Raw genomic sequence first — 27,926 nt, forward strand, 5'->3', positions numbered from 1 at the left:
TTAATGCAGAAATACCTGCTTAACTTCATACCCATTCTGATTTAAAGTGCAACAATTAAATCTGATAGTTCTTGTACATCCATATTTTGCAAGTGTTGTTCCTAGAAGACACGTCGTTCAGATTATGCCTTGCATTTGTAAAATCTATCATTTTTTTAGTACCGTTTTGCTTTATTAACTAAAATAAACTGTACAAAAAGCTGTAGAGTTACATTAGCTTTGAACAATGTAGGATACACGTTCTCTGCCAAACTTTAGTGTGCAAACATTTTACATTTTTTAAAGTGACAAAATTAAGCCAACCTTGAAGTCAGAGTTCATTACTACATTACAAAACAGGAGACTAGATATGGCAAAAGAAATTCCCCACTGAAATCAACACCATTGTATAATTTTATTTCTAATTTTTAAAAAAATATAAATGAATTTAGAAGAGAATCACAGTATAAGGGCCCTAACATATTAGACCATTACAAGGTACATAAAAATAGAAGACACAGATTTCTTTGAAACTTTAATCCTTTGATTAAGCAGCAAGCATATCACTCTCCAGGCAAACACTGCTTAAAACAAACCCTACCCCCCAAAACAGGACGTGCAAACTGTATGCACATGTTCTGCAAAGCACACAATAAAAGACATTTTGCTATGTACATACTTATTTAGTACTACAAATGCTAGGAGTTCCCTACTGTGTGCTACAGTGTATGTAAATTAAGAAATACTACCTATCTCTGACCCTCCCTCCCCCCTTCAAATACAGCACCTTTGCCCAGTTATAGAATATTTAAACAAGATTAAACGGAATTACAATGTACTGAACAGTTTTATAGCAGTTGGTAGTGGCCAACTGTACTGCAACACCCAACATTCTGCATACTGAAGTCTATCGACAAGAGACAAGACAAAAATTAGCAAAGGTACAATACACACACCTGGGAGACTCAATGCTAAAAAAGAAAAAAAGAAAAAAAGAAATCCTGAACATGTATCTTATCACTGTTAACAATTAAACTGAGATACTTAGGATGTCAAAACGTACCAGATCGGTTTCGTATCGGTTTTAAAGTACGGAGAGCAGCCAGATTTGTGCGTAGCTGGTGAGGGGACACTTATGACTCCCAGAACACAAGTTGCAGTGACCACGAATTCCTTGGCGCTTGTTTTACAATGCTGCTTTTCTTAGACGAGGGGTCACCTGATGCTCACGTAGTGCCTAAGCATCTACTCTGATGCAAAAGAAAACTTGTAAGAAGGACCTTTTGCACGAGACCTCAGCACACCAGTGAAAGCTGTTCGGAAAGAAAAATCTCTCAAGTTTGATCTGAAAATATTTTTAAATGAAGAACTAAACCATAAAGGTCCACACCTTAACTGCAATTCAGGCCACTAATACTAGATTTACAAATGAAATAGGGTCTGATGCTATAAGAACTTCCCTTTGCACATAAAAAAGACCTTAGCCAGCTGCTAAACTGATCGTTAGACCATCCAATTTATCTGTGAAAAAGCTTAGGGAGAGCACATTCCATTTTCAAATAAAGTCTCATTTTAGCCTAGGGCAAATCTAGTTAATAACAGAATGGATTTAAAAGGATTTTCAAACACCATTTCAGCAATAAGCAAAAATAATTTTCTAAATAGTATGGCAGTCAACACGAATGTTATTACATAATCAAGAATGCAGTATTTTTCAACAGCTTGATTCAGATCACACAGTTTCAAATAGTGCTACTCAAATTTGCAGCCTGGTTTACTTGGAGGGTAGAGGCATCTACTTTAAAAAACAAAAACAAAAACAAAACACCACTAAAAAAAAACCCACCCCCAAAACACTGCTGAGCATAAACCAAGGTCTCAGACAAGAATGCAGTGGAAAGACAACCTTTCAGTGTCCTAAAATTTGGAAGCAGTAATTAATACCCAAATGCAGATTTTACTTGGTCAATAAAACAAACAAACAAAACCCCACAATAGCCTCAACCCAGCTAATCAACTCTGCCAGAAATAGCAGAAATCAGAGATAATCATTTAACAGTAAGACTGGGCTGGCAGCACGTAACTCTACTGCCACAATATTCTACCAGCACCATCAGCCTCTATACTTCCCTCATGAATTCTTAGGCAAGATATCAACGGTCTAACATACACGAACTGCAGACAGCCATTCTCAGAGGAATGAAATTCTACTGTACTTAAATTAGAAGAATTAGTGGAATAACACATGAAATTAATGGTTCTTGCTATATGGTTCCTCTCCTGTCATCCCCCTGGGTGGCAGAAGTTGCTGCCTGTCTCTCCACCCCAGCCCACAAGAGATATTGCAGCAGGAAACTGGACTCCTGTTCACTTCTATGAGTAGAACACGCGTGAAATTCAGTAAGTTTGGTACAATAGCTCATTGAATCTTCAGAATACTCTTTCAGAGGAGTATTTAATAAGACAGTACCTTTTTAAACAAGAAAAAGTGTTCTGGGAAAAACACGAAGAGAAGAAACACCTACATTTTACAAGTGCGTGAAATGCTTCTACTGTTAACTAAACAGGGCCAAAAATTCTGAACCTAAGGCCATTATTTTTTTGCACTAAAAGGTAAAAAAAAAAAAAAAATTCACACACACAAAAAAACCCAACACTACATTTAAGTCTCCTACAATATTATCTATTTCTAGATTTGCCAGACTACTTTCCTGTAGTTAGATGCTTGACTACAAAGAACTGTAATAAAATAAATAGAGTAAAAATCAGTTAAACAAAATCTTGGTGTGTTGAACATTTATTCATTTAAGAAGTTAGCTTCCTTCAACAGTTATTCATATAGAGGAGGGCTGTATTGTAGGCATTGTTCTGCTGTACAAGTCTTCGGCATAAAAATATTTTTATACATGTGGTCATTCACGTGGTTCCGTTTCTAGTTATTAGCTTGCTCCTCTGCAAAACTGGTCTGATACCTGTGAAGGCTTGCTCTTTTCTCCCCTTCATTATTTGGAAAAAAAAAAAAAAAAGTACATTGATACAATTTTTCAAATGTAGGAGTTAGCATAATTCTGCTTTATTTCTTCAGTGCAGAGTGGACTGAGATTCTGTCTGAATTCCAATAAGCGAGGGTGGCTGCTGGCCGCTAACCGTGGTTAACACTGGCCTTGGGTTTAGACGAGGAGGCATGGAATTAGCTGGGCGGATGAGTGGTGGGGGAGGCTGATTTAGAGTCGGCCTTGGCTGAATAAATCGCGCCTGCTGTTGAAGTGGCGGAGGCTGACGATGGAGAGCAGGAGCAGCAGGAAGCGCTGGACGAAGTAACGGGGGCGGCTGATTTAAAGTTGCCATGGGAGCGGTAGGTGCTGGAGCAGATGCCTGTGCTGGAGGTGAAGGGCCTAAACACTGAGTGGCCGGAGTGCTTTGTGCCTGCACAAAGGACAAAGACAAGACTGCGTGAACAGCCATCCCAGCCAGAACGTGATGCAGTTGGGCTGCCACTGTCCACTACACAGGAAACAGCATTTAAAAAACAAAACCAAAAAACTGAGAAGTTACTGAAAAGAAATCACCAACCAAAACATTATAGACAGCAGAACTAAAAATATTTATGAAGCAAGAGTCGTCTTCTAGAACAAGAACTGTATTTTAACAATAAAACAGTAACGTGATCGTCACTATGAAAGGTGCAGTCCTGCTCCCAGCTGGTTAACGACATTGGCTGAAGTTCTATGCAAGCTCATCATCATTCTTTAGAATGCAGTTTGCCACTCCACACCAGTTAACCTTACATTATATCACTAAATAAAATGCTGTTCCTCAACCCATGCTTACTTATTTCTGGTACACAAAACACACCTCATCTTCTTCATCAGTGCTCTTTCCTGATGGCACATTAGAAGTATTTTTTGTGTCCTCCCCTAAAGCAGAAGCATCACCATTAGAAGCCAGGGTTCCTTGTTCCGCTTCCCATTCCTGCAATACCTCCTCTAAGTTAAACCGACGCCTGTAGTTTACAAAGAAGTTCTTCACTTGGCCAACAGTCTTGTTGCCAATTACATCTGCAATAGCTTGAAAATCTTTACCATATTTTCGGACACCTGGAAGGCAAAGTAAATAACATAGCTGTGAAGAATCAGTCAGACACAGCTACGTGTGATGTATTTATAGAGAGAACCTATGGGACCTGCAAACCAAGGACTCGCTAATTAGGACGACTTCTCAATTAGGAGAAGGCCTCAATTTCCATTAAAACAAAATAATTTTTAATTGCACAGCTATCAACATACAAATCAAGAACTTTATTAAAAGGTCATTACCCACTCTTCTTAAAGATCCTGGCTTACTCACCAAGCCTCCCAACCTAAAACCACAGAGATCTGGCCTCTGACAAATAAAGTAAATCCTTCAGTGTGCATGCAGTAAGGGCAGAAGCCCAAGACAAGTTCAAGACAGGAGAGGGAGGGTGACCGAGCACGTGTGCATAGCTGTAAACAGGGTATAACACGAGAAATGTCAAGTGACAAACATTGACAGCTTCTATAGGTTCCCTCCGTGCCAGCTGCACTTAGATGCTTCTTTGCCCACAACCTGTGCAGCAGGAGTGGTACAGGGCAGTAGCTACTGGACCAAGCACAGAGCTGAACAGGCGGGCACAGTTCCGTAAGTCATGATATACTGCTCATTCCTGCACTTGTGACGTGCTCTACTGAGACTACGAAGAGCAACTGGCAAGCATTCATCTGACAAAGTCTTTTTAAAGCTTTCATTCACCGTTTGAGCTGGGTAGAAGAATCTGGGGTTTTGAGACAACCACCTTGGGGAATGTAAATAAACATAAGCTATTGGTGTCTGTTTGTAAGACAGCCCAGCACAAGCCTCCAGGATCAAATCCTCCAGCAAGAAGCAGCATGACAGAAGATCTTTGCATCATTCTTTTCATTCATTTTCATATTGACATCAGTAGGTCACTTTTGTTTACAAGCACTTCACAAGAAAATCCCAACACCTACTTTTTAAAGTTCTAAAACTACATTTGCATATAACACAAAAAAACCTTGAGTTTTTAACCCAAAATTGGAATTATAACCTGAAGTTCATTGATTTTCTCTCAGTTGTATTTAGGATATGTGCCTAGTTCCTCTTCTCTTCTGCTTAAGAAAAAAATCCTCAAATTCTCCAGCATCCTAGAACACAGCTTTTAGCTACACAAAGTATATTTTTAATCACAAGTGTCCAAAAGTTTGGAGACTAAAAGAAATACAACAGTGTTTTATTCCAGACTGAGTAAACAGAAGACTCGTTTTTTGCTCTCAGCTATGCATGAGTGAATTACAATTTGACTTCTGTGAAGCTCCTTATAACTAAACTCACTTGAAACATATTACAGTGCTTAGAGGACAGGCACTCTGTCTCATTACAGGAGAAGAAATTTATGCCTGATTTCATGCCTCACTTTAGAAAGTGAAGCAAAGGATTCAGAAAGAGAGAGTTGTTGCAAATCTCAAAGCTATGTTCCTTTTCAACTTAACTGTGAAGAGTATGACCTTCAGCTTGTTCTGCTCTTTTCTACTTTCTTTGTTAATAGGCACTTCTGATGCGGTAATGTACACTCACTGCAATTTGAGAGAAAAGTTCAGCTCCAGGATAGTAACAATTTCTGTAGCTGAAGCTGATGCTTCAACTGTCAAGAGCCCAGCTACATTATTTCAGATCTTTTCTGGGGCATACAAAAGAATCCAACCATCCTGACTGCAAGAACCCTGGAAAGAAAACAAAGGGACCTAGCAGAGCCACGTGGGAGGGCATGTATCTAGGCGAAGTAAAGACAGGGATTTGGCTGTGTGCTTTATCAGTTGTACAAGGTATCAGCTATACTCCTTAAAAGCTGTGGGCGCCCACAGAGCACTCCCTCCAGTGTTTTAATATTCTTTGATTGCCCTACCATTACCACCCTTAATAATTTATAATGATCACTAAATGTCCACTGCAACATATCTAACATCCTGTACAATTAATCAAGTGAACAAAGTGCCCAGCAGAACAAAGCACATTTTTCTTTGAAACCTAATTCAGACTTCTAGTGATTTCAGCCTTTTCTGTCACTATGCTGTCTATACTTCTTCCTTCCCTTTAATCTGCAAAATGACCGAGCCCGTTGGCTAACTTCAACTAAAGTTGTCGAAAATAAGGTCTTAAAGCTTATTTCCAAGCAAACAGCTTGAAAACAGTGTATCTTGCCTTCACTGAGAGCCCAACTATAAGAAATATCCAAAGAAAATAAAATTTCCTTAGTTTAGCTACACACAGCACTACTCGTTTTGGATTCTTTTCAGAGTGTTATTTAGTACTGCTCTAGCATCACCACAATGACTTCTACACAATGATGTAGCAAAATCCTTTTAAGCTGCATCAGAAACAGAGGAAGTTCAATACATGTTTATGAAAGTTTTATGCACAAGGTGCTGGCATAGCTGTAAGAGTTGATGCCAACCCACCATCCCTTTCAAATTGGTGCACGTTACTTACACGTCCTTATACAAATTCTGTGCTAAACATCACCCAAATTATTTCTAAAGTGCTTAATCTGTTATTCAGTAAGAATAATTTTATTAGGTTGCTGAAAGTGAAGCTCAAAAAAGATGACTGCATAGCCTCACTTCACATGTACGAATGTCTTTCTCCCAGCTCATCTGAGAGTAGCCATGATCATGGGAATCCTTCAGGTTCTTCAAAACTTCGCCCAGTTGCAAAGGTGCACTTGAACACGTGCATGCTTGCTATTACAATGTTTCATCTTGAATGTCTAACTCAGAGAAACTCATAAATTGAAGTTTGATGCTGTCTACGCTGCTTAACTTTGTGCGGCACAGCAAACACTGAGAGGCACACAAAACATCAGCCTGGGTCCAAAGCAATATAATACAGCACCACAACGAGGCAGAAATAGTTAACGGCAACCTCTGGGTTATGAGAGCTGCAGTTTCACTGTGATGGGATTACAGTGCTCCTGGCAACTACCTTACGTAGAGTTAGATCCCGGTTGTCCCAGCTGTTTTCCACTGCAATGCTATGAAAGTCACGCACTGCTTTTCAATTCAAATTTTGTTGTTCTGAACACGTCTTAAAATATTTTTGCAACTGCAATTTTCATATGGCTGAGATCTTAGTTTGAAAAGATGATCATGCTCATGCATTTCTATACATAAATACAGTTTGTAACTTAGGAACGCCTCAAGTGATGAACTGTCCCATTATATTCAATAACTATTCAGACAAGGTTGAACAATAACCTGATAAATTATACTGCAAAAGATTGGCTCAGAGATCATAAGTCTGAGTCCACAACCCCATTGCAGGCAGCCGCACTGCTTTTAAGATTACACACTCAGCTCTATTTTAAGGTGGGTTTTTTCATTACCTCCTCTCTAGTTACTGCCAATCTCTTGAGATTAGCCCACAGATGACAAGAGTTTTTTCATGTTTAGGAAAAAAAGCACCAAAAATTATATTACTGCAGATTATTTTAATTATTTCCACGGTTGGATTTAATGCCTGAATTCACGTGAACAGAATCACAGAAGTGCCACCTACCTGCTTAATGCTTATGATTTCTGTAAAACTATTAAAAGCACATGCCAAAATGTATCAATACATTTGATGAAATCAATCTATTTTAAATGTACAAACTAAATGTCCCCATGCTCAAGTCAACTTCCAAGTTCAAGCCTAACACACAGTATGGTAGCTTTTAGTACAACAACCATGGCTACTTTCATCTAAAAACAGAGTCAGGGCAAAAGACAGCATGGCTCCTTCATGCATAAGTCTAGTAGCTAAAGGAATTATTTTGAAGCAAGAGATCAGGGTCCTTAGCCTGAGGGACAGGAGGTTAATACCTACAGCACTCTCATTCCAGGAGGGAGACTCTACTACCAGGCAGTAGGTAAGGGAGGGATAATAAGAATACTTTGTTCCTGGCATTAAGGTTCTCTCCCATCTCCATTTTATACAGTGGCAAAGGAAGGGGACTAAAAAGGAAACAATACATATAAGAAGCACATGTAAATTCAGTGAAAACAGGTTTCTTCCAGAAGGCCTGATTGCTCACCCCATCCTTAAGTATTGAGGCTGACTACCTTTATAAAACACGAAACATTCCCTAGAGAAGAGACTAGAAGACTAGAACTCCTCTCGAGGGAGTCATCACCAACCCTCATTCTCTTTTGCCCATGCTCCAGTTTCATTATTTACCTTGTCAGTCACATAGTGCCATAGCTTAACAAAAGCTAAATGCATTCTTGTCACTTCCCAAACTGATGCTTAGCGAGAGCTCCAATAACTAAAATATGAAAATGCAAGATGGTTTGAATCCTTTCATGCAAAGGCAGGCACAATGAACAAGGATTTTCCCCACTTCTCCAGCAAGCATTCTACTTGCTAGACTATCATATTAAAGATAGGCATCTCCTTCATTTGCATTTGGGAACAAAATAAAAAAAGTGAGCTTGTTAGCAATACTGAAAGGATGAACTTAGGACAGAAAATGGTTTGGAGATACTAATCCCAGTCTGAGCCATGTAAGTTGAAAGGCATGACTTCAGACACACCATGCTCTTCAGCATTTCCATTCACACTTCAAAATAAACCTAACTTTAGGTTCAGTCATCTGGCTAATAACTACCAGGTATGGCACACCTGACAACTTTACACTGATATCCTGATCCAGCTCAAGGTTTTACACTAAAATTCAGTCTTTCATTTTAAAGATGAAGCATACAGAGAAATAAAGCAGATGTGTATAACTGAGCTGATTATATCATCTTAAAAAAGATGATCCATAGAAGTGAGTCAATATATAGTGTCTTCAAGACAGCGTTAGGCTCTCCAGATATTTCCTTTGCATGCTCCTTGATTAGGCAGAGCATGTTAAAGCAAGACGAGTCAGTTTTCCTTCGTGTAAATGAAGTAACTGCAAATTAGCTGTATCAATAGCCTACTAGAAAATGTTGGTTTTTCTCCAATAGGGCTGTTAGTCAAGTATCCATATCCAGCTTCAGACTCTTAAAAGGTGTCCACTGGGTAGATATCTGCTCTTTTATTCCCTCATGAACAGAGAAAAGTAACTGTAAAGCAGTTTTACTTCTGCGTTTTCCTAATTTAAGAATACAGAGAGATGTCTTAGTAAGTGTTTGCTTCAAATTTTATTACTTCAACTATTACTTCAGTCTTCCACTTTAGAGAAATTCATATAAGGTGATTTAGAAGATGATTGAAGGGACTTTTTGGTACTACTACAGTTGTTAACCCAGCTTAGCTTTTCTATTCGAGATTTAATATGGGTAACTGAAAGACTAGTGTCATGTTGCTTGAATGAATGCCCTAAATATTCTCACTAGTTTTGCTGTTTTCCCAGTGACTTTCTTGTAAGACCAGATAAAGTTTAGCTTTTCATTAGAGGGAAATACAAACATAAGCCTGAGTACCTCTTCAAATCCTTCGCATCAGATTTCAAGTCGCTACTACTATTAACATACCTTGTACTGCAAGAAGCTGCTCTTCTGTGGTCCAACGGGCATTGATTTTCTGATTAGACTATTAAAATTAGAAAAATGGCACAAAGATCATTAAAATGTTTCAACAGCTGCAAAATATCTGAGCATCAGAATGTGTTTTACTTGCACTACATTTTGTAACATAGGTAAAAATCTCTTGCTTATAAGCCATAAATTTATAGTTTAAGATTGCTTTCATGAAGAGGAAGTAGCACTTAAGGATTTGAGCTTAGAACTACACCAATAGTTTTTCCTCTGTTTTATTGCAGTTCTTAATATCAGCTATATCATAACTTATGCACAAGCTAATGATCTTTATGCAGACAGAATTTGAATTTATAGTTACATTTATCTAAACTATTAGGACTTGGTGTCTGGAGTGTTTTGCATTCACGTTATGTTTCATATCCAAGCCTTTAAAACAAGCAAAAAGAGAACTTCAGTAATAATAAATCATTCACTTCGGATGCCCAAATGTATATATAGTCATGTTTTCACACAGAACATAGAATTTACTGCTAGCAATCTACATTATCTACTTTTAATCAGGAAAAAACCCATATATCAGGGCTCAGTTTCAGCTCCCTATTGTCACGAACAGACATGATATTTCAGTTTTTTCTGCTTCTTTATTTAGCCAGTTGCGATAAAAAAAGCCTACCACTAATTTCGTGTACAGAAGCCAGACTCACCCCTGCATGTAATTCAATGGATCCTGTTTAAGCTGCTGCTGAAATGCAAACACTATGCTGCAGCAAAACACATTTCTGCAGCTTCCCACTAATGTAAGTGCAAGGCCACAAGTTCTAACATTTATTCTGATTTACCTCAGGAGGTTTGAATTCTTCAATCCCGCCTTCCATTTTCTGTTTAAGTGCACTGTTTACTTGCTTAGCATTTTGAACCTTGGTCAAAAACAACAAAGTTAATCAGCTCCACAAAGAAAGTTGGTCACTTTACACATATATCTTCACTAGGATTGCCACAAGTGTACCTCCTAAGTTAGAAAGAGAAATATTATGGTTTAAGGCTTCACTACTTTTAACTGGTTAAAAAAAAAAAAAAATACAGCACAGTTTACTACGGAGAGAAAAATATTTAAGCCAGTCTTTCAAAAGAACAGTTTGTCTGCAGGAATATTAAAAGCAGGACATAACAAGCAAGTTTTTATAATGATGCATATGTTCTTGAAGAAGAATGCAGAATATTCTAGACACAAAACTTGGTTCTTAGATTTCTAAGTAAGATGTACTGTATACATTAACTTCTTCCTCCTCCAAAAAGCACTTTGAAAAAAAAAATAAAGATTTATGAGATGTTTCCAGTTAGTTCCTTCTGACAGACTGCTTTTTATTGACCTTAGATCATCATGATTTCCTTTAAGGGTGATTCTTGAAATGATTTAAAATATTTAAATAAAATATCTTAGTCTATAAAAAGGAGAGAGCTTCCAAATCGTACATATACATATCTATTAACCATTTAAACCTGACAGCGATGCACATAAGGTAACATAGGTAAGAAAATAGTTTTGCATACTAGGGTGCACAGCTATTACAAGTGTTCTTAAGTATGGACACAAAAGCAGACAACTCAGTGGGAGATTCCAAAGGCTGCATCTCTGAGATCACTGCAAGAAAAAAAGAGAAACACAACCTCAAGGCTGTAACTCACCTACACTTAGGCTAAAGAGTGAAACCCACCTATGCTACTTAGCCCCAGAGTCCTGCTGTGACAGAAAGAAGCGTATTTCTCCTGTAAAAGAATACAAGGGAGCAAAATCCCCATGAAACCCTTTATTCACTCCATGACTTTGCAACATGGCAGCTCTTAGTGGTCTATACGGAGGCAGAAATTCCAGGAGATAAGCCTTGACTTTGTAGCCCCATCGCTCCTAGAAAGCAAGCATGCACATACTGCTGTACCCTTAGAAGCTGAATAGATTCTGTGTTTCAACTTTAAGTGCCAAAAGTTAACTTCTTCATGCAAAGGACGTAGGCAATTGTCCTCTTAAAGGTGAAGACTACAAAGCTTTTCTAAATTTAGTAAGAAGTAGAAAGCTCATCAATTCATACAGAGAAATAACTAGGCCCATGATTTCCCTCCTCCCCCGCCACTTTCATGGTACGTGGGGAAGGACATCCAGAAAAACAGCTACAATTTTAAGCATAACAAATGTTACTTCCTCTGCTTCATTGGTCTTATTCTCACTTGTCACACAAATACTTTTAACAAAGTTAAAAGAAAACCCCCAAATCAAATGTGACTTCGGTTTTCTCCTGTCCCCAAATCTGTAACATTGTTTTCATGCCATACTCCCCTCCCCCTCCCCTTTTTTTTTTTAAAGGAGGTCATCTTGTTTCATGTTATCCACAAGAGCAGATGAACATAAAAAACAAAACCGAAGAACAGCTAGTCAGCTAGTGTCCAGCATTTCTGGTGATAACTGTGGAACAAAATTAGGAAGACTCACATTAAAGAAGTTTCAGAATCTTCACAGATAATCTTCAAAATCATTACAATCAGAACAATCTGAGATGAAAACAAAACAAGACCAATAACCCATGGTACCTGTCGCTTTAACGAGATTAGTTCCATATCCAGCTGTCTAAGAATTGTGTTGGCTGCATTGGGACTACAGGAAACAGCTATCACATCTTCCTGGGTCAGGTACATGCCTTTTGGTGGACGGCATTTGGAACGCTGAGAATGGTGGCGATGCTGCAAGCTCTGATACTCTCTTCTACCCAGACCTATTTTGCTGGTCTGAACAGGCTGCTCATTATTGCCCTTTAATTTACAAGAAATAAATCATTAAAGAATAACAGTATCTTGTATACAACTTTATTAAAGAATAAGGTATCACATAGCAGTGTAATGTCATATTTATGACAAAGAAAACCTAAGCTAACATCCTCCTCTGCATGTAGTATCCAAACTAAGTCTTCCAGATGAGCTGATGGAGCATACCAGTCATTTGCTGGATAACCCTGCATTAGTCTTAGAAAGGTCAGTTTTCAAAATTATTTTTTTTTAACGTGGCTGAAAATACAATAAATGGTAGAGAAATCACAACCTGAATACTGTGAAAGAGGGCAAAAATCGAGAACCTCTTATGTACGCAGAAAGTAAAGAATATATATATTACATGTTTAAACCAAGTAATCAGTGAATTTACACATTTATTTCTGGTCAGATACAAAGAGTTCAGGTGAAGATCAGGGGAGAAGAATGAGAGAAAGTCAACCACGACGGGCAAGAGTGCCAGAGGACACTTTTCCCTGCTGCAAGCACTCTATGGAAAGTGACAGTGCTGTTTGCTTTGGGAGGGGATTTGAGATTTGGAAGAGAGAGTATGGATGTACTTTTGCAGTCATTATACAAATCCATGTAATTTAGCAAACTTAAGCCTTTGTTGTTTGCTTTTTTGAAGTGGAAAGGGATAGCAAAGAGGAAATGAAATCTATGTAACTGCTGTTCTGATATGTTTGGACACCTAAAAATTTCAGCTTTGTCTTCAACGGGCATCGCTGCACAAGAGCTAGTCTGCGTGTATGTGACTCCCATAGAGCAACCGAGTAGGTTTCCTACAGATCAGGAGTACAGAAGCAAAAATGACTTTCCCTGCAAAGATTTTCCAATTCAAAGCAATGCTTAATACCAGAACAGAGATGGGATTCAGGCTTTTTGCTACTTCAAGCAGCTCCCTACTGCTCCTCCCTGCTGGCATCCATGCAGGTTAAGAGGAGGCGGTCATCTGATCACCGTGAAGAGAAAACAAATTGCAGCAGCCATTATTATTATGTTCTGTAGCATTAATACAGATCAGCAAGCAGTATTTTGCTCTACTATGCTTGACCTTCTGCCACATTCTCTTCCCAGCTAATGTAACATGTTAATCCAGTCCACAGACTTCATAGAGGCCATCTTAAAAGCACTTACGATATTTGCTCTTCCTTGGAAAGCTGATATAGAGCTTTACATCTTTGACATCTAAAAATCCCAAGGTTATGTTTACTTCTGGCCCATTTATACCATTTGTTTTTTGGTTCTGCACTGCTCTTTCAGTACGGAATTGCAGATCCTGTCTGTTCAATCTGGATTTAAAGTCAAAATATTCTCTCAAGCTTTTGTCTTGCCAAGCTAGAGTGTTTGGCTTGTTTTAGTTTTCTCTGGTAACAGAAAGTTTCCATTGCTCTGTGTGTTCAAGTAGCCTACGCAGTTTATATTTCGCTTAGGAAGTGAAAGTACGCAAATCCTACCAGAAATATTAGATCACAAAATTGTCTTATGTAGATCCAAATAGCTCATCAGAAACTGCAAACCTATTTGTCCTGTTCCTAGAAGTCTATGAACACACTACTATCATTCTGGACTGCGTGTAGTGATTCAAACAATAAACAAGGAAAGTAAATTGAACAACATAGCCCTTATTTAGAAGTGGCTTAGGCAGCGACTCAAATCAACGGATTGCAAGAACATTGTTACAACAGCAGAATGAAAAGTAAAAAGGTTCATTATTAGACCTTGTGCCATTTCACGTTCTAAAAAACATATCCTGGCATGTTAAAAAAAAAATCTCAAACTCTTACAGAAATGGGTAATTTGAATTGTCTTTTTTTTCCCCCTTGAGGCAGTTAGATAAAGCGATACATTGAAGGTCACTGCAAAGCTGAGAATAGAATCTAAACCTATCAGTCTCTTACTCAACATCATTTTTGGTAGAAATGCAAAGTTTTATTAATAATCCTAGATACCACTTCATGGGAATGTTGAGGTTTTGCACTACCTCTCCTCTCATATTCTCAAGAAGCATGAACTGTCCCATTTTAGGAAAATCACAAATGCATTAAGTAGATAAAGGAAACAATCAAACGTTTACACACTTAACTGTGTTTTTCTAGTCTTGTTCATAAATAACTTAATGTTTACCACAAGAACCCCCAAAACCCCAAAAACTGAACATACCCCAAACACAGCACTTCTCTGTAAAGCTAACAGTAAGTGCTCATTAGAGGAGACAAAAATGTTTTTCTCTACATTTATTAGTAGAAAGTGCCTCAATAAAGCCACATATTAGTTGAAATGCATAACCTCACTGTGGCTTTGACAGAACAAAAAAGTTATTCTTGGAAAAATGTCATTTAATTTTAAAATGCAAAGAAAACATTCAGATTCCAATAATTCACAACCAGTAAAACTGTAAACATATTAGCAAGACAAAGGCAGGGGGAATGTTGTTTTACCAGGCAGTGACAGCATACATCTCTCATAAAACTTGAAGATCTCTCATGAGATAGTGAAGGTAATGAGAGATGCACTTATGTCCACAGAACGGCAAAAATATACGACAAAATTTTGTTTCAATCAGAAGTTGTCAAGATCTTGATCACCTAAAAACCCTGTGATTTCAGCAGGCTGCAAGCTAAACGTCTTTACTACAAGGCATGTTCTTCACAGTAACACATTAACAGAAAACAAACAAACTGACATTCACCGTTAAGCTATCTGTTACCTCCTTTTTGGCTTCTTTTTTGGGATCATAATCACTGTCATTTCCATCCATTGGATGAGCTTCTTCTACGTCATCATCACTGAGGACAGATCATAAGAAGCTGGTCATTTTATCTATTTTTTAACCCCAAATATAAATATGTATCAGGGTAAGACAGAATTATCTACTCTAAAATATCTAAGTATATGGCATCTCAAAGTTATTTGTAGTTTTCAGAAGAGAGCTGTTACAAACATATTTCCTTTACTAAATTCTAATAATTATTATGATAAACAAGCAACCCTGAAATGTAGTTTCAAAATTACTTTAAGCAGTGCTGGTACTGCTGCCAAAAAAATTGGTGTCACCTTTCTTAAATTCAACTGCTTGTGCTGGCCTGAACGCTTACATGGTCAACTATACCAAGGCTAGAAATAAAACTAACGTGGCAAATGAAAGGTTAACAGATCAACTTTCAAACCACTGCCCCAGGTGGATGAACAAACCCTTGTTGAAGTCTGTGGGGAGCAAAAGGGGACAATATAAGACGGGAAAACACAGGACTGCTTTTTCACCAAAGTGCTCAAGATGTAGCAATTTGGGGGAGGGGAATGAAATCTGCTGAATTAAATCAAAGAGAAAAGGTTGAAAAGATAACAGTTAGTTTAGTTGAGTCCAACCCAGTCATTCACACAATATAATTTCTGAATAAACGAATGTAAAAACACCACAAAAATTTCTAGTTATCACAAAAAAAACCCCCAAAATGCTGTATTAGAAGCAATTTGATTTTCTTCTGTAATTTTTCAGCCATGGGGTCACTAAGCAAGCATATGAATTTTAGATTTCAGGAGGTCTTTTCAATAACATATAATTAAATAGACCCTTTTGCTCTGGCTGGGCAGTCTTCCATAGATGTAAAATCATACTTTCCAATATAAACATGATTATGTTACTTATACATTCAACATATTAAATCACTTTTTAAAACATGCAAGTTAATACTCAAGAATACTAAGTGCAATATAATTTTAATTTCATAGTAACTAGGGGAAGCGCCATTCCCTTCTATCCAAAACAATTTGAAACTATTTTGAGCTCAATTCTCTTTGACTGATAGTGGTTCTAAGTCTCCTAAAATAAGATTTTATATAAAGTTTTGTTATAAAACAGTACTTGGGCATTCTAATTGCTATAGCTCTTTACAGTGGCTGATCTTTCAGCTTTAATTCCATTCTAGTTCAAAAAAACCCCAACCAAAAAAAAACCCCCAGACTCACAAAAACACTCTCCTCCCCACACAATAATCTAGGGTTAGACTTCTCAAATAAAGCATTATTTCTAAACCACTTTCCCAGACTTCAGTTTTTTTCAAAGCCTTGTTTTTACAGTTATCCATTAAAGCACTCAAGTGCATTATTACAACTCACACTGACTGGAGTGATATAGTTCTTAAAGCACAGGTACCAAACCCCTTGCTAAAAGCAGACACATCACCACAGATGCTCAAACCTGGTTCATGATGAAACATAATGGCTGGAAATTACTCCAACATCTCTACCTAGAAAGACTTCAGTCTCTGGTTAGCTACTTAAGAATATAAAACTTACCTGTCACCTTGATTATTTCTATTAGCTAGTTTTCGAGCCTGCCGATCCATCAAACTTGTCCTAGAGCGAGTTTTTTTCCAAGAATAGTAATATTTTACAAGGCTCGCAATAGTCTTGTCTGGAAGCTAGAAGAATTCATTAACATATTAATACTTTTTAAAATTAAATTCCACCCAAGATTATAATTCTGCTCTATTTACAACCACCTTTACCCAAATATTTTAAATGCATGGATGAGATGGAAAGGAGGGATGTATTTTGTATACATTTTTTAAAAAGCGGGAGAGGAGAAGAGGCTTTTATTAGAGTGAAAAAGCTATAGGTCCAAAGGACATGATGAAATTAACTTAAATCTTATATTCAAGGTTGTTCCTGAAGCTTTTACACAGAAATCAACATGAAATTTTAGCCCAACAGGAGCCTTTGTCCTTAGTGCATCTGACCTGTTTAATGCTTCTGATTAAAATAGTACTTTACCATTTGCTGGATCCTGTGAAAGCTCTTTCCATGGAAGCTAAATGCTTGTTCAAATAGGACTTTATCTTCAACTGTCCATTCATCAGGGAAAGGAGTGAAGTTAGGGAGATCCGCAAGGGACTTCTCAATATTGTGTTTATGCCAGAACAACATGCCGAGAGCCTTTGAAAAGAAATAGTCCCTTTTTGGATTTAGTCAACTTACTAAAATGTTGAGACAAGTTAAATAAAAAAAGGCAATTTATTTATTTAAAATAAAATTTGACTATCAGAACCCGTTCTCAAAATGTATTTACAATTTTATTGGCTATGTACTATAGGTTACAAAATTCTCTTTGGAGACAATATGAAGAGTGGGGACATCTGTACTTTATTAAAGGTATGAAAGCTAGACAATTTAAGGTCGGCATGGCAGCAGTAATTCTGAAGTAGCATGAACTAGGCTGATAGGCTCAAATCTGACCTGCTTTCTTCCTTTACAAGCATGTATCACCTACACCGTTCTTATAGGTCTTCAGGCCTTTATTACCAGCCCACTCAAAAAAGAAAATAAAAATACTTTTCAGCAGCCAGAGGATCATCCAAAATGCAAGTCTGAAAGTTCAAAGTGAGAGTGGTCTTTCTACAACTCTCCAATCCACAAATAACAGCACGGCCACTTCCATGTCATGTGCACCTAATAAGGAATGGAAATTTAAATATACTTTCTTACATAATTTCATTTCTCAATATTCTTAAAGAATTTTACGCTGATTAGACTTTCTGCCAGAGAATCAATGACAGATTTGATGCCAAGTCTAGCAGGGGGATTGGGAAATGTAATCCACTCAGTTTCAACCATACAGTGCAGACATGATCACCAGTTGTTCATCAGCTCTCCAAACCCCTGATTTCACATCTTCTAATAACCTGGACATAGCAAACCTCTGTTCTTGTTAAAATGGCAAGTGACAAGACCTCTTGCAAAGATAATTTCTAGTCCACTGTGAACAGTCTACAAATATTTTGTAACAGAAATTGTTTTGAAAATTAGTCTTTTTTGTAGACTTATTTTGAGATCCCTCAGTTCCCTCTCTCCCCTAACAAAAGTCAAGCCATAAACAAACATCACCAAACCACAGGTATTCTGGACATCATAACATTGGCAGCCTCTTTTTCAGACAGCAGTTGACTAGAAAGTCTTTGTTATTACAAGCTTCCATCCTCCAAAACTTGATCGTACAACTTGTTTCCACTTGAACACTAAATATTTTTTTTGCAACAGGTAATCTCACTTTTACTTAAATTGGGTAATTTATGAAGAAAATTGCAATAGAACTAAGTGCAGACCAGCAAAATTTTATCCTGTACTTTTTATGGGACGGTGACTAAAGGTTATTAAAAAAGTGAACTTGCTTGTTACTCTCAAATGTAGAATTTGATTCTGTTTTCCTGCCTCTGAAAAAACACTCACTTAAAGTTGGTTTGCCTCTTTTTTTTTTAAATATGCAAGAAACCTTTCCAGTGCTGTTCCTATCACAATTAATCGTTCAAAATTGTACCATATTTGAATTCTAATATTAAACATTAAATTTGTAAGCTGCTTTCCTAAGAAATTCTTTAGCTAAATATACACACACAATTGCATGACATGCCCAGTGTATCAAGAAACATACCAAACCTTTCAAAAGTGCACATTACAAGCTGAGCATGTCATGAAAACAAAGAGCTCAATCTTTTGCAGAGAATCCAGACCACAACTGTATGCAGATCCATTTAACTGCAGTGTTTGCTGCCGTGCCTGAAGAGAAACAGCGTTAATTAATGGTAACCAAGGGGAAAAAAAAAAAGAGTTGTGTTATATTTTTATATTAAAAAATCCTTTAAATGAGCACTCTCATTTCACAGCACTTACCTGTTCCACATTGTATCCATGTTTTTCTTTTGCTATTGCTATATATTCATCCACTGTAACAAAGCAATGTCAGAATTATTCTTTAGTACTTTTAGTTCTGCTATAAGGTAACACAGAATTAGCCATCTAACGTGAGAAAAGTCTTCCCATGCTTTAATACATTGCATAGGCCCAGGTCCCCCAAAATGTTAAATATATTCATAGCTTTATTAATAATAAATAAGCCCACTGTCTTTAATCCAACATTTAATTTTATAAACTTTTTACACAAGCTAATTCTCAGTGAAAAAGATGCTTTCTTTCATATTTTTACTACAACAAAGCCACAAATGCTCATCATTTATTTATTTAAATCAGAGACTAGCTGGTTATTGAAAGGCTATGTCTTCTTGGAACCCACTCCTAAGAACACAGACACACTGCGGGGGTGTCCAGACACCTGGGTTAGTTTTAAATTGAACTACTTCTGCTGTTCGTATTCCCAAACATGTTAAAAATTAATGTAAAGATATCCTAGATCAATGATTATGCATATCCTTGATATTAACACAGTTTTCACTGACCAACATTAATTTTAACCATGGTATGAAGTCAGTTTTCAATAGAGAATACAAAAATTCAATGATTAGGTCATCAAATTCACTGATAACATATTTTTTAAATCATATTTGGCCATACTAGAGCCAGCTTTGAGTTTAACTCTTTCCATCATTTTGCAATTAAGTCCTGCTAGTTTTGATCTTTAATGGGTACTTCTTTAATGGGTTTTTAAAGAAACAAACCCTTCCCATTCACCTTTTATAGTTTACAATTAAGTGGTAACTAAAAGTAGTTGAAAGGAAGCATGATTTAGAAAAGAAAATAATGATATCCTCATTATTCAAATGGACCAGAGATGTCCTTGCCATGAACTGTTGCAGCAGAGTTAACTGTAGTTTAAAGGAATGAAGAAAGTGTTTAATAATCATAGTTGTATTTTATTTCTAAGTGTTCTGCAGTAGTAGAAAGTATGTTCCCTCAAACATAGAGGGACACAAACCTCTAACTACCGGTAATAGGTAGAAACTGTCCTGAGGACCAGGTTCTCATGACTGCATCCTCAAAGTTTACTCCCCTATATTACATATGGGAAATTCTAGCATAGGAGGCAGGTTTAAACTAGATTAAACAGATAATTGACCACATTTAGTCACATGACTCCTGTATTTCAGGTCCCGTTTGAAGGGAGAAAATGCTCAGTTTTTACTGATAAGACAGCAAAAATAATTTCCCCTTGAACTGGGCCTCAACACATCTTTTCTGAATTTATCCACTGCAAATCCTTCTTCTAGAAATTTAGAGCAGCAAGTTCCTCATGTTTAGATGTTTTATTCTGTTATTAATAACTAAAGGCTTCACAGACACTGATGATGATACAACACAGGCACTATGATTTGAAACAAAGACTTAACTATAAAATAAGAGAAGGTGATCTTTCCTTTCCTCGGAGTTCTCTAAATAAAAAAATAAAAGAGAAGCTTTGTGTTTAATTCACTAATTAGCAATTTCACTGTGTGTAAAATAAAAAGTGAACAGGCACACCAGAAACAATTATTTAGTTGTACTTGAGCATCCAAATTCCTAAGCAGGGAAGGACTTACACTTGGCATCTGGAATATTATGATATGGAGACCATACAAGCATCCCTCCATTATCTTTATCAGTATATTTTGTGGCACCTGTAAGAAAACAAGTAAGTCTCAGTATTTATAAATATGATCTAGAGAACAACTATTGACACGATAGTAAGTAAAAGTCAACCATATTAAGAAGTCCAGCCCAGATACTGGGGGGGGGGGGGGGGGAATCATTAATTCCACATCGTTTCCTTAAGACATCGAATGGCTGAATTTGAACACTACTCTTATGAGGTTCAGTCATAACTGGATATTAGACAGGATCCTTGTTACCACAACTGGAGCATTAAAGCGCATTACTAAAGTTGGCATGGATGCAAAATTTAGAGGTACTTGTGTTGGAACAGTCCTCCAGAAGTTATGATTGTCTGTTAGTACTCTAACATTTATCACTATCATAGGAGCATCAGGATCTACTGTGTTAAGTTAGGCTTCCTTAAAAAAAAAAAAAAAAAAAAAAAAAAGAGATAGGGGGTAGAATACAATCACCATCCCTGATCCTTTCAACAAGGAACTATACTAACTACTATGCCAGAAACAATTCTGTTCATCTCTCTCTCTCTCTAGTTTTGATTTTCATAGCCATGTAATTTTGATATTCATAGCCAATCAAATTGTGTAGCTGTAGAAAGTAGGTGTAAAATTCATCTTTTTTTGTTTGGTTGGGTTTTTTGGGGTGGTGGTGGTGGTGTTTGGTTTTTTGTTTGTTTGTGCTTCACCTCCACCTCAATGTAGCAAGGGAAGCAGTCCAAGTTACCTAACCTATCAGGAGGACAGAGCAGTTTTTGCAATACTGATGCAACTTTGTACAAAGCACTACATCATAGAGTCTTTGATTTTTAAAAACACTGTAAAAGAAAAGGAAATTCCCCAATACTGGAAAAGCATTAAGTAATAGTTACTTTTCATGAATATTTTACATATGTATGCTACTACATAAAGCCTCTTACAATCTATTTGTTTACAACAGTTTATCTTGCTAAGACATTGTCAACAATTGGAGCATTTACACTTGTGTCAGTATGAATTCCTTGAGGAATCACTCTCAGAGGAACTTTCCTTGCATCCTTCTTGGAGAAGGACAGATTTTTTTTATTCAGTGAAACAAATAACTTTTCACTCCATTTTAAGCTTCCACACTTTATATTTAGGTTCTACGTCTTGTTGAAGGAAACAAGACAAATCAATGCTTTGGAAAAGAGAACAACTTAGTGCTTTCTAATTATGTATTATGTTTTGTTGCTTTTCCCTCTTCAGTTTGGCAGTGTTTAGTATTTGCTATCATCTTTCCAATCTTTAGATCCATTATGACCGTGAAGTTGAAAACCAGTTAATTAGAAAAACTAAAAGAACTCATGTGTCTTCCAAAATGAGATGTGTAAGACAGATAACCTAAATGCACCAAAAACTCTGTAACAAGTTAAAAATGTACATACATTCATAAAGCACCAGTTTCAAGGCATAAGCAGTACTAAACTCTGAAAGGGTTTTGGTATATAAGAACAAATTCCTTAATATAACATTCTACTTAAGAACAAAAAAGCATGCCATTTTCAGTCATTAGGAATGCAATATTTCATGAAGAGTAATGCAAACAGACACAACATTTCTCTTGTCCACTCAGTTTTTATCAGAAGTAAATGACCACTACCCTGTACTCCACTCTTTAACTAAGAGATGAGGAGAAAACAGGACCACTAGAGAATGCATCAGAATTTCAGGTTGTGAGCAAGAATGTCTAAACTTAACATGAGTATAGCCTCAGTTTCTCCTTCCAAAAAAAGTACCAGACAGACACCTACAGACAAGTGGATATGATGGATATTATCAGGCATTGAATATTCAAGTACTACAGTGAAAAAATTTAGTTTCAGAGTCTTATCATGTGCGCCTGCAGGAGATCACGTATGCGGTGAGATGGTCCTACTGAGGTGCCACCCTCATGTGACTAACAAGCAGCTCCCACCAGAACACCCCTTTTCGAAGCAGTGCTGTTTCTCCAGCAGGAATCAGACAACTGTTTCCATTCTGGTAGCATTGTCACACTGCCAAAAGGAAAGCAAGGATGACAAGGAAGGATGGGATGCATACAGGTAGCTTGAAGGAAGGCATCCTGTACGCAACACAGGATGTACATAGCTACAGTACAGGGATCCCTCCATCTCCATATGCAGAACCATGATCTACCATTTTGAGAACTGCTTCTTTTCCTCTGTGCCCCAAGTATTCAAGTGAGCAGCACTCCCCCCCCACCGCCCAAAAGGCTGTGTTGTATCTCAAGGGCAACATGATCTCCAACACCCATTCTTATTACGGACAGTGGCTGGAAATACCAGGCAACATGTTAACCAAAGCATGTTAGAAGAGCAGAGTTGTAAGCCAGCAAGGAAGAGAAAGACCACGAGCTACATCCCAAATATAACAAGTCTCCCCCTGCCCAAACCCCACATTCAAGCCACTTAGGAAGAGGTTTCTGTACTTCAGCTGCTGCGCTCCTCTGCCGATACCACTTAGAAAACAGGATTAGCTGAAGATGACTGACAGGCACTCTCCACTGTTTCCAGAATAGAGAAACTGTAGCAGCAAACTGACACTTTCTAAATTTCAGCTTAGCATTAGAAGTTAGGTACGCATGGATGATGCTGTTCTGTACACGACTCCAAGTACTGAAAATAAAATGAAAATCTGGAAGCATACAAGACTTAATAAGGGCATTGTGGGGCAGCACAGCAATTTAAAAGTATATTGGTTTCCAGCATAAAAAGGACCATCATCTGCTTAAGACTAAGCTTTGAGAGTCGGAATAGAAACACAGAAACTAACAGGAGGAAGAACTAAATTTCTAAAATAAAGGACTGGAAATCTTAAAAATAAATAATAAACAAATAAATAAAAAAATCAGGGAATGTGAGGACAGATGGCATGGAATAAATGGAAAATTTTATATACTTCACCACACCATTTAATAATTTCAATTTAAGAAAGCCTGTTTTCATATAAGAAGACTAGAGGGATAAAAGTTATAAGGACATACACAGAAATGGATTTAAGTGACCTTAAAAGGTACAAAACATTCTTCTTGACAGCTCCTCCCTGCTCTGAGAAAAAGTTAAATGAGAAATAACTATTTCAGCATTAAATAAGCAAAGTTCACACTACAGTCTTTGGGAAGTCCAAATCTGAGCAGAATAAAACTTCTCTAGCAGTTATCTCATGTGGACGACACAACAGTGTGGTACATCTCCAGTGATGGCATTCTCCACTATGCTTTCCAAGAGAACGCAACAGCCCACAACATAAGGACACCAGCTTTGTCACATCCCGCTACATCGATAGGTGGGTCAGAAAGTACAAGCAGAAACAATTTCACCTCAAGAATATGAAGTACTATAGGAAAACCAGCAGGAGGAGACAAAAATCTGGAGTGCAGGAGATGGTTTATTACCTCAGTAAACTAGGTAAGGAGATTTAGGATTATTTTATTGAAACCGTTTTTTGCAGTGAGAAAATTTATCTCATTGCAGTAGTATGTAGTGACAATTAAAAATGCTATTTCCGTTAAAGCTCTATCTGAAGGCTTGCTTGTAAAAAGGGGATGGTGGGGGAAGGGGTGAGAAAGAGTATGTTTACACTAACTTCTCCTAATTGTTGCTTCCAACCACAATCCACTTCTTCCAAGAGACACTGACAAACAGTTGATCCACTTTTTCTTTAAAAATTTTCTTATTTTATACATGAACTCAGGTTAAAAAAAAAAAGGTTTACTACCATCACAACTTTAATCATGAATGTTTTGTTCCTCAATGTATTGTCATAGAGCATTGCTTACAAATATTTTTCAACATAGGCTAAGTGAGGCCAAAGGATTGGTATTTATTCTATTCATTTTAGTATTCTCTGTGTGTACTGGAGGGCTGACTTTGTAGTTTAGACTTCTATCTAGTTTCCTCCATCACTGATTCCCTTCTCCCACCTATTTCTTTTAAGGGGATTAAAAAAACAGCACTCAAAGTACTGTAAATAAACACGCATTCTAACTTATCCGGTAAACCCTCAAAAAAAGGCATTAAAATAATTCCAAGAAGAAACAGCATTGAAGTTAGTTAATTAGAGATAGTGCCTATGTCCATATATGCAAACCTAGAAGTATGATGGAGTGTCCGTTACATCATTTGCTACAAAAAAAAAAAAAAAGTAATCTAAGTGTAGCTATGGTAAGAGCCCAGCTTTATGTCCAGCATTACTTTCATCTCTAAGAAACGATGCCTCAAGACTCATCAGGAAAAAAAAAAACCCAACAGATGAAAGCATGAGATCTTGCTGAGATCTCCTCAGATAACCAATCTGCTAATATGGTAAGTATGTATTGTACTTTTACACTTTACGGACCTTTTTTTTTTTTAAAATGTTGTAACACTTAGGTGTTCCAAAAAAAGTTACTATCTTCTTGTCCTAATAATCAAAATACACACACTAAGAACAACAATACTATACATTATGCCTCTTACCCAAGACTTATTAAAGAAAGATTTCCATCATGAAGGAAATTGATAAAGGAGTATATATTAATCCCAGTTACTGGGGAAAGGAGCATCAGTTGAATTCCACCCCCCAGGAACACTTAGGAGCTCTAAATAGTCTAGTTATAAGAGAGCATAAAATTAGCTCTGTAGTTACAAACACAATGCTACTATTGCATATATAGTTTACAAAATTGAAACCACAGAACCTCAGTTGTCCTACAAGGGGTGAAGAGTTCTTTTAATCAAAAGAAAAACAAACACTATGTGTTTTTCTAATTTAAGTGGCCTGTAGGAAAAACAAGCCCAGGCTGCACATTAGAAACAATCATTTTTATTTATGTTTATTTTTATGTAGGCAATGTAAAAATAAAGGGTGCAAACGGTTAGTCTTATTAACAAAGAGACTTAGACTATGCACTCCTTTCTAGGGGAAAGGCATTCCCTTATGCCAAGATCATGCATCCATTTAATCCCACCCTCCCCCTTTCTTTCCCCTGGCCTTTTCTTTGGCCTGTGGGGACTTGCGCCCATCAAGAGGGGCTCGCTCCAGCTTTAGGAGGCACTATGTGAGAAGCTCTGGCCCAATCCTCTTCCGGTAGGAAATCATCTGACACCAATGGAGCCTGTTTGGAGAACAGGAAAGTAGATAGGCTTCATCTGACCACTACAGCAAAACTGATAAACGCTCCTACGGTCTCACTGCTCAGTGTAGTAACGCAAGATAGCATTCTATCAATTAACTTGCTAAAACCGAGTACCAGGCTATGCAAGCATACCCAGTATTCCTCGGGGCGGAGCTGCGGGGGGGTGAGGAAGGCGGAGGAGAGCAGCTCAGCCTGCAACAGCGGGGATAGCAAGGCTACTACAGCACACAAAACCAGGGGCAGGAGTTTCCCACCAAGCGCATCTTCCACCCAGCGCCTCCAGCACGCAGCCAGGTCTGCTCTGCTTCCGGCAGGGCGCATCACTTCCCACCCTTGCCCGAGAACATCCATCACCCCTCGTCAAGTATTTTTAAAATCACCTTGTTAATATATTATATGTGTTATGGTTTAAGGGGGGGGTGGGGAGCGCATCCAACCTTTTTCTGCTTCACCGCCTCCCGCCGGAGACACATAATACGGCTGATAATGAAGTGAAAATTTCCCCCCGCGATGCCCCCCCCGCCCCCGGGTGCACAGAGAGCAGACGCTGCCCCTGCCAGCCTCCCGCCGCCGACACCGGATCGCCGACACAAAGGCTCAAAAGCAAAATAAATACAACCCCGCGGCCGCCGCCGGGAGAGCGCCGAGCCGAGCCCACCCCAGCACCAAACCCATCCCTCCCGCCTCGGGAACGGCGGCGGCAAGATGTCAGGTTACAGCCGAAAAGCGATTTACCGGGCTCGAAGTCAGGAATGCGCGCCTGGTATTCCGCTCCGACCCTCATTCCTACATCTGCAACGGAAAGGGGGGAGAGAAATTAACGGCTTGGGTGTCCCCGGGCGGGCGCCGTCCCAGGCTACCGCCGTGTGGCGGGCGGGGTGGCGGACGCGCCGCCCGGGAGCCCCCGCCGCCTCGCCGCGGCCGTGCAGAATAAGCCACCTCCCCCCCCCGCCACCCCGCCCGCCGCCGCCGCCGCCGCGGATTAAGCCCCGACGATCGCCGGGGAGGGGGAAGGGGGGAGTTTATTTCAGCGGAACAATGGGGACGGCGGCGGCGGCGGCTCCCGGGAGACACTCCCCATCGTTAAGCACCGCGGGGCCGCCCGGCAGCCGCGGGGCCGCGCCGCGCGCTCCCGCGCACACCCCTCCTCCCCCCCCTCACACGCGGCCGCGGCCCGGCCCGCCGCAGTACAGACGCGCGGCGGCGGCGGAGTAACGGCGGCGGCAGCAGCGCCCGCGCCGCCCCGACACCGGCGCGGGAAAGGGGGAGGCGGCTCGGGTCGGGTCGGGTCGCCGCCCCTCCTGCCGCCCCCGCCACCCCCCTCCCCCGCTGGCGGGGCGGCCCGGGGCCAGCCCCAGGCTCGCACCGTGCTCGTCGCCACTGTCACCGCCGCCGCTCTCCGGCTCCGAGTAGTGCCCGTTGGAGGGGCTGCTGCTCTTGGTGCCGTTGGGGGCTGCCCGGCTCTTGCCCCCCAAGAGCTCCGCTCCCTTCTCCATCATGCCCGGCATGTCAGGGCTTGGGGGGGGGGCGGGGGAGCGGGGGAGAGCGGCGGCAGCGCGGGCTGCCGAGGGGGGGGAAGTTAATACGGAGCCGCCATGTTGCCCCCTCCCCGCCCCCCCCTCGGGCCGCCGCGGCGCCAGCACCTCCTCCCCCCTCACACCGCCCCCCGCCTCCCCGCGCTCCCCCTCCCCCGGCGCCGCGCAGCCCCCGGGAATCCCTCCGCGCCGGCCCGGCCGGATCTAGCCGAGTGGGCGGGGATGCCGGCAGAGCCCCGGAGGCGCGGCGGAAGGATTCCGCCCGCGCCGATATCGGGGACTCTCCGCCGCTCCGCGGGGGTCCTCCGGGGGGCGGGGGCGGAGGGGAGAGGGGACTATTTCCCCCCCGCGGCGCAGGCATCCCGGCGGGGAGGGGTGGTGTGACCGTTGGTGGTGCGACGGCCCGCGGTGAGGGGCGGGAGGTGTCGGACTGCCACGGCCGCAGGGAGGGGGCTGTGTGGGAGAGGAGGGGGTGCGGGCGGGGGGGGCCCTGCTGCGGGGCAGCGTCCGGGTGAGGCTGGGGCGGCGGAGCAGGGCCTGAGGG

The 27,926-nt window shown here is 39.7% G+C and overlaps 1 protein-coding gene across 7 annotated transcripts; it reads right to left on the reverse strand.

Annotated features, from left to right (window-relative positions):
* RCOR3 (REST corepressor 3) lies at positions 1-27,385 on the reverse strand. 7 transcript variants are annotated; one of them, XM_050893558.1, is made up of 13 exons: positions 27,214-27,385; positions 26,525-26,639; positions 25,980-26,014; positions 20,645-20,722; positions 19,005-19,057; positions 17,112-17,273; positions 16,635-16,759; positions 15,046-15,124; positions 12,102-12,320; positions 10,358-10,435; positions 9,513-9,570; positions 3,835-4,076; positions 1-3,405 (listed from the first exon to the last, which is right to left on the reverse strand). In XM_050893558.1, exons 1-13 carry the CDS (start codon positions 27,353-27,355, stop codon positions 3,061-3,063), a joined length of 1,731 nt encoding a protein of 576 aa, XP_050749515.1. In that variant the 5' UTR covers positions 27,356-27,385; the 3' UTR covers positions 1-3,060. The 7 variants fall into 7 exon arrangements, with proteins under 7 accessions (XP_050749515.1, XP_050749517.1, XP_050749516.1 ...); XM_050893560.1 differs by lacking the exon at positions 25,980-26,014 and having other exon boundaries at positions 26,583-26,639; XM_050893559.1 differs by lacking the exon at positions 25,980-26,014 and having other exon boundaries at positions 15,028-15,124; positions 26,583-26,639.
* Between the last annotated feature and the right edge of the window lie 541 nt (positions 27,386-27,926).

Source organism: Gymnogyps californianus, chromosome 3, assembly GCF_018139145.2.
Source record: "Gymnogyps californianus isolate 813 chromosome 3, ASM1813914v2, whole genome shotgun sequence".
Classification (NCBI taxonomy): domain Eukaryota; kingdom Metazoa; phylum Chordata; class Aves; order Accipitriformes; family Cathartidae; genus Gymnogyps; species Gymnogyps californianus.

Bases quoted from the DNA above. Each gene is read 5' to 3' on its own strand.
- RCOR3 (XM_050893558.1), bottom strand. From the start codon at position 27,355: ATGCCGGGCATGATGGAGAAGGGAGCGGAGCTCTTGGGGGGCAAGAGC. The intron at 26,640-27,213 runs GTGCGAGCCTGG...TTTCCGTTGCAG, and splicing joins TGACAGTGGCGACGAGCACG to ATGTAGGAATGAGGGTCGGA. The intron at 4,077-9,512 runs GTATGTTAATAG...TTTGCCTTCCAG, and splicing joins GCAGCTTCTTGCAGTACAAG to GTGTCCGAAAATATGGTAAA.